General features: G+C 37.7%; 1 protein-coding gene across 1 annotated transcript in view; it reads right to left on the reverse strand.

Moving 5' to 3' along the window:
• Positions 1-900: 900 nt before the first annotated feature.
• Positions 901-7,569, reverse strand: part of SPAG6 (sperm associated antigen 6) — a 69,549-nt gene continuing 62,880 nt past the window's right edge. The window contains exon 11 of the mRNA XM_024766184.1: positions 901-1,215. Within this exon, the coding sequence (XP_024621952.1) occupies positions 1,146-1,215 (70 nt within the window). The 3' untranslated portion in view covers positions 901-1,145. The remainder of the gene's footprint in view (positions 1,216-7,569) is intronic.

Raw genomic sequence — 7,569 nt, forward strand, 5'->3', positions numbered from 1 at the left:
GTTTTTATTTAAAATTTTATCACAACTCCCTCTTACCCTCCTTTCAGCTCCGTTTGTGAAAATGTAAATTCTGAGTCGGACAGTATTCTTTTCAAATTTTTCCTTAAATCCCTGAAAATCTGACTTTTGAAACCTGGGAATGTGAAGCTAGGACAAGGGAACACGGAGGACCCATTTTATTTGTTTGCTTCCTTGTTTATTCATGAGCAGGGCTAGACTAAGAAGAAACCTTTCAATGAAAATGGAAAGCATGCCTGCAATAGTATAGTGCTTAATACTGACTACTACCCCGTCCAGCCCCAGGAAAGGTAAGGAACAGTTTAGATAGGGTAAGAAGAGGTTTAGGAAGCTTAGGATGAAGAGGAGACTTCCTAAATTTTAGGAAAACCTGGCAGGTTATTGATAGATTCCATGTGTTCGGCTAACACATCTGTGTAACCAGCATCAGTATGTCTTTCAAATGCCCTGTACTTCGTCATCAGTGTCTTCTTTCAGCTAGTACTTCCCTTGGATATCCTACTGTGGAATTTGCAAGGCCAGCCTTCCTTGCCTGTGCCTGTGAGGAACTGGCAAAATAATTAAAAGGTGTTTTTTCTTTGCGGTACGCAGGCCTCTCACTGTTGTGGCCTCTCCCGCTGTGGAGCACAGGCTCCGGATGCGCAGGCTCAGCGGCCATGGCTCACGGGCCCAGCCACTCCGCGGCACGTGGGATCTTCCCAGACCGGGACATGAACCCGTGTGCCCTGCATCAGCAGGCGGACTCTCAACCACTGCACCACCAGGGAAGCCCATAATTAAGAGTTTTTGAACACCATCTTTCATCTGTATCTAGTTGGAAGGGTGTGTGTGTGTGTGTGTGTGTGTGTGTGTGTGTGGTCTTTAATGGAACAATAACTAATACCTTAGATCCTTTAATGTCTTAAAAATTTACCTTTAGAGCATATCCTATGCAAATGACCATGAATAGTTCCTCATACATTCAAGCCACTAATTTTTAAAGTATTCCATAAATTTAGAAAATATCCAAAGGTTTTTCACAGTGATTAAATCTAGAATGTATTTAGTTCAAATATTTAGAAAGAGCTTTAACAACTATCATTCATAAATACTCTGCTGTGAACTCAAGTATAAAAATGTAACTTTTCTCAGTTAGTAAACGGTTGATAGCTGTCCACTCTCTGCAGAAGTGTATCTGAATATCCAGGGGAATAATACCTGAAAAAGAAAATTTTCTATTAGATCTTTGTGAAAAGATTCGGCACAGTAGGCAAAAAAGATTTAATATAAGGTATTTGTCTGAAATAATTCTCGAGTGAAACCTCTAATAATACACTGACCAGTTATGCTCCAGGAATGCTTTGTGCATGAGGGTAGAGATGATCAAGGAAGAGAACGACAGCTCACAAGACTGCCAGATAAACAGCAAACATTTAAGGGATATAAATGCAAAGGCAAAGGTGTATTTTCAAAGCCGGGAACTTGGATCAGTATTTTATTACAGTATTTTATTACAGAGACTCTGTTTTCATTATGTCAAGTGACTGATGTTGCTTTCATGATTGTAGCTAATAGGTTTTTTTTTAAGTTAGACAACACAGTCTATCATTACTAATCAACTTCCGCATTCTTACTACCCTACAGATTATTCTCAACGTATGTTTTTTTTTTAATTAATTTATTTATTTTTGGCTGCGTTGGGTCTTCGTTGCTGCACGCGAACTTTCTCTAGTTGCGGCGAGCGGAGGCTACTCTTCATTTCGGTTCACGGGTTTCTCATTGCGGAGGCTTCTCTTGTTGCGGAGCACAGGCTCTAGGTGCATGGGTTTCAGCAGTTGTGGCACAAGGGCTCAGTAGGTGTGGCTTGCGGGCTCAGTAGTTGTGGCACATGGGCTTAGTTGCTCTGCAGCATGTGGGATCTTCCTGGACCAGAACTCAAACCCATGTCCCCTGCATTGGCAGGCGGATTCTCAACCACTGTGCCATCAGGGAAGCCCTCAACATATGTTTTAATCAGATCTGGCTACCCATAAAAACAAAAATTTCTGGGAGTATAATTCACATTAAACAGCTATTTAATAAATAGTTTACAAATACTTCATCATACTAACCTAGGAAATAAATCCTTTTCGTTGGTTTTGGGCATCTATAGTACTATAAATTTACATTTATAAATTTATCATTTTATAAAATATATAGTATAAAAGTATTATATATATTGATTAATGCATTGTGAGATGCTTCATATACCATGAAAAGAATCTATATGCATATAAAAGTATGTCAAATAAAATTTGTCAGACATTCTAGAATATGCTAAATGGATAAAAAATCTAGTAAGTATAATTCAAAATTTTCTAAAACATTCAAAATAATTAAACCTCCTAAGGTGTTTTCTCCAAATAAAACCTAATATTCAAGACTTGCTTTATCCTTTGTTAATAAGCTTTACCTATCCTCAGATGCTTGACTTAAAAACTCATAATTTTTATTACATTAATTTCTTCCACAATTTGTCAAGCTAACATGGATAAAACTGTGTTTTCTCAACAGTGTGCTTATCGGCAGTCATAGATAAACAGACACATGCATACATAAAGAGCTACCTTAAAGAATGTATCTCCACCAAAGGCCTCCTACCCTTGAAAAAAATTGTCCCTCAACAGTGAGTCTCTTCAAAGTATTCCTAAATCAAGGGAGTTACAACTGTTTCTCTCTGAGTTAGTCACAAATTTTAAGCAGGCCTCACCTCCCTGGGTCTTATAAATGTGTTAGACATGAGATAGGTACTTTTTATAGAAATGGTAGAAAGTGGATTTAGAAAAACCAAAACTTTAAAAATTGTGCTGTTTCATATGGTAGCCACTAGCTACATGTAGTTCTCGAGTCCTAGAAATATGACTGAGGAACTGAATTTGTATATTTAAGTTTAATTAAAAATATTAATAACTGATATTCAATTAGTTATTAGAAAAATTTTAGGTGTGCTTGGAACAACTTGTGAATCTACTTTTTCAACTGTAAACTTTATATAATCTAAATACAGATCATGTATTTCCAATGAAATTTAATATCTGAATTGAGATGCACTATAAGTGATAAAATACCCACCAGATTTCAAAAACTTAGTACAAAAAATGTAAAATAGCTGATTGATAATTTTTATACTGATTACAAATTGAAATTATAAAGCTTAGATATATTGGGCTAACAAAAATATATCATTAATATTTATTTACCCTGTTTCATTTTACTTTTTAAAATGTGGCTACTAGAAAATTTTAAATGACATATGTGGCTAATATTATATTTCTGTTGGACAGTATTGCTTTAAAATAAAGGTCCCCAATAAATAAATTAGGACCTACCTATAATTCTTGAGGTTTTACCTGGCTAATTGCCAAGCTAATTGCCACTGTATACCTGTCTCTCCAGGGACCTCAGCGATGCCACATCTCCAGGATTCCCCACGGGGAAGGAAATGTGCTCAGGACTTATACTTCTCACCCTCTCAGCAGGGTGTACATTTATCACTACCTAACTTCTCATAAATGCATACAGACCACGTATGTATCTCAGTGTATGGACCCATAAATAAGTACATCAAGTTATCCATTAACTGTCAGAAATCTCATTCCAGCTAGAATCTGTCTGATGCTAAGGAATTCTTTTGGTTTTTTTTTTTTGGTCTATTTTTATTTAAGGAAACTTCATACTGTTTTCCATAGTGGCTCCACCAATTTACATACCCACCAACAGTACATGAGGGTTCCCTTTTCTCTACACCCGCTCTAGCATATATTATCGGTAGACTTTTTTTTTTTGATTCTTTGTACATTTGTTTGTCTTCAGAATGTACTCCAAAAATGGAATTATATTTAAAATATTGTGTTCTTAAGTCACTTAAGATAATTACTTTTACAAACAATAAGAAAATAGTAAAATTGGCTTCTGTTTCTAAGTTCTTAGGAATTGCTGATTTTTTTTTCTATTTGATTTAATTTTATTTTTAATATTTTTAAATTTTTTAAAATTTAATTTAATTTTATTTATTTATTTATTTTTGCGGTACGCAGGCCTCTCACTGTTGTGGCCTCTCCCATTGAGGAGCACAGGCTCCGGACGTGCAAGCTCAGCAGCCATGGCTCATGGGCCTAGCTGCTCTGTGGCATGTCGGATCTTCCTGGGCCGGGGCACGAACCTGTGTACCCTGCATCGGCAGGCATAGGCAGGCGGACTCTCAACCACTGCGCCCCCAGGGAAGCCTTAATTTTATTTTTTTATACAGCAGGCTCTTATTAGTCATCAATTTAATACACATCAGTGTATACATGTCAATCCCAATCGCCCAATTCATCACACCACCACCACCACCCCCCCGCCGCTTTCCCCGCTTGGTGTCCATACGTTTGTTCTCTACATCTATATCTCAATTTCTGCCCTGCAAACCGGTTTACCTGTACCATTATTCTAGGTTCCACATATATGCATTAATATACGATAGTTGTTTTTCTCTATCCTCAAGACTGCTTTGGTTATTTGGGGTCTTTTGTCTCCATACAAATTTTAAGATTTTTTCCTTCTAGTTCCATAAAAAATGCCATTGGTAATTTGATAGGGATTGCACGGAATCTGTAGATTGCCGTTGGTAGTATAGTCATTTTCACAATATTGATTCTTCTAATCCAAGAACATGGTATATCTCTCCATTGTTGGTATCATCTTTAATTTCTTTCATCAGTGTCTACTTCTCCCGTTGCGAAGCGCAGGCTCTGGACGCACAGGCTCAGCAGCCATGGCTAATGGGCCCAGCTGCTCCGCGGCATGTGGGATCTTCCTGAACCGGGGCACAGACCCGTGTCCCCTGCATCGGCAGGCGGACTCTCAACCACTGCGCCACCAGGGAAGCCCCGATCATATGGTTTTTATTCTTCAATTTGTCAATATGGTGTATCACATTGATTGATTTGCATACACTGAAGAATGCTTGCATCCCTGGGATAAATCCCACTTGATCATGGTGTATGATACTTTTAACGTGCTGTTGCATTCTGTTTGCTAGTATTTTGTTGAGGATTTTTGCATCTATATTCATCAGTAATATTGGTCTGTAATTTTCTTTTTTTGTAGTATCTTTGTCTGGTTTTGGTATCAGGGTCATGGTGGCCTCATACAGAATGAGTTTGGGAGTGTTCCTTCCTCTGCAATTTTTTGGAAGAGTTTGAGAAGGATGGGTGTTAGCTCTTCTCTGAATGTTTGATAGAATTCACCTGTGAAACCATCTCGTCCTGGACTTTGTTTGTGGGAAGATTATTTATTTATTTGTGGTACACGGGCCTCTCTCTGTCGCAACCTCTCCCGTTGCGGAGCACAGGCTCCGGACACGGAGGCTCAGTGGCCATGGCTCACGGGCCCAGCCGCTTGGCGGCATGTGGGATTCTCCCGGACCGGGACATGTACCTGTGTCCCCTGCATTGGCAGGCGGACTCTCAACCACTGCGCCACCAGGGAAGCACTGTTGGAAGATTTTTAATCACAGTTTCAATTTCATTACTTGTGATTGGTCTGTTCATATTTTCTATTTCTTCCTGGTTCAGTCTTGGAAGGTTATACCTTTCTAAGAATTTGTCCATTTCTTCCAGGTTGTCCATTTTATTGGCATAGAGTTGCTTGTCGTAGTCTCTTAGGATGCTTTATATTTCCACAGTGTCTGTTGTAACTTCTCCTTTTTCACTTCCAATTTTATTGAATTGAGTCCTGTCCCTCTTTTTCTTGGTGAGTCTGGCTAATGGTTTATCAATTAGCTGTTAGCAGTTGCCTTATGGACTGAGGTGCTCCTACGTTGGGTGCATATATATTTATAATTGTTATATCTTCTTCTTGGATTGATCCCTTGATCACTATGTAGTGTCTTTCTTTGTCTCTTATAACATTCTTTATTTTAAAGTCTATTTTACCACAGCAGTGAATTCCACCATTCTGTCTTCCAGGTCACTTATCCGTTCTTCTGCCTCAGTTATTCTGCTACTGATTCCTTCCAGTGTAGTTTTAATTTCAGTTATTGTATTGTTTATCTCTGTTTGTTTGTTCTTTAATTCTTCTAGGTCTTTGTTAAACATTTATTGCATCTTCTTGATCTTTGCTTCCGTTCTTTTTCCGAGGTCCTGGATCATCTTCACTATCATTATTCTGAATTCTTTTTCTGGAAGATTGCCTATCTCCACTTCATTTAGTTGTTTTTCTGGGGTTTTATCTTGTTCCTTCATCTGGTACATAGCCCTCTGATTTTTCATCTTGTCTATCTTTCTGTGAATGTGATTTTTGTTCCACAGGCTGCAGGATTGTAGTTCTTCTTGCTTTTGCTGTCTGTCCTTTGGTCGCTAAGGAATTCAAAAGTAGCTTCTCATCAGGAAAAAGTTTGGAATTCCTCCCTTAGCAATTAAAAGCAATTTAAATCTAATCAGAACAATCTTTATTTATGTCTTTTATACTTGCAAAAATGAAACAAATATTTGCTTACTATGCATTTATCATCAAAATAAATAGTGAAAAAATAAGTGGCCATGTGCTGCTATATAAGTTTCTCCATTATTATTATAATGTTAAATTTGATCTAGCTAATAATGTGACAACATGGATAGAAAAAAGAACAAGAATAATATGCCTTGGTGTAGGTGTGTTTGGGTTTATCTTGTTTGGGACCCTCCTGTACCTGAATATCTGTCTCCTTGGTGTTGGGAAAGCTGGACAGCCACATGTAAATCAATAAAGTTAGAACACTCCCTCATATCATACATAAAAATAAACTGGAAATGGCTCAAAGACTTAAATATAAGACATGGCACCATAAAACTCCTAGAAGAGAACATAGGCAAAACATTTTCTGACATAAATTGTAGCAATGTTTTCTAAGGTCAGTCTCCCAAGGCAACAGAAATAAAAGCAACAATAAACAAATAGGACCTAATCAAACTTATAAGGTTCTGTAAGCAAAGGAAACCGTACACAAAATGAAAAGTCTATGGACTGGGGGAAAACATTTGCAAACGATGCGACCAACAAGGGCTTAATTTCCAAAATATACAAATAGCTTATATAACTCAATAACAAAAAAAACAAAAAATCCAATCAAAAAATGGGCAGAACACCTCAGTAGACATTTCTCCAAAGACGACACACAGATGTCCGACAGGCACATGAAGAGATGTTCAACATTGCTAATTATTAGAGAAATTCAACTAAAAACTACAGTGAGATATCACCTCATACTGGTCAGAATGGCCATCATTAAAAGGTCTACAAATAACAAATGCTGGAGAGAGTGTGGAGAAAAAATCCTCCTACATTGTTGATGGGAATGTAAATTGGTGCAGCCACTGTGGAAAACAGCATGGAGGTTCCTTAAAACCTAAAAATAGAGTGCCATATGATCCAACAATAACACTCCTGGGCATATATCCAGACAAAACTATAATCTGAAAAGATACATACACCCCAATATTCATAGAAGCACTATTAACAGTAGCCAAGACATGGAAACAACCTAAATGTCCATTGACAGATGAACAGATA

This window comes from Neophocaena asiaeorientalis, unplaced genomic scaffold (genome assembly GCF_003031525.2).
Source record: "Neophocaena asiaeorientalis asiaeorientalis breed wild unplaced genomic scaffold, Neophocaena_asiaeorientalis_V1.1 scaffold217, whole genome shotgun sequence".
NCBI lineage: Eukaryota > Metazoa > Chordata > Mammalia > Artiodactyla > Phocoenidae > Neophocaena > Neophocaena asiaeorientalis.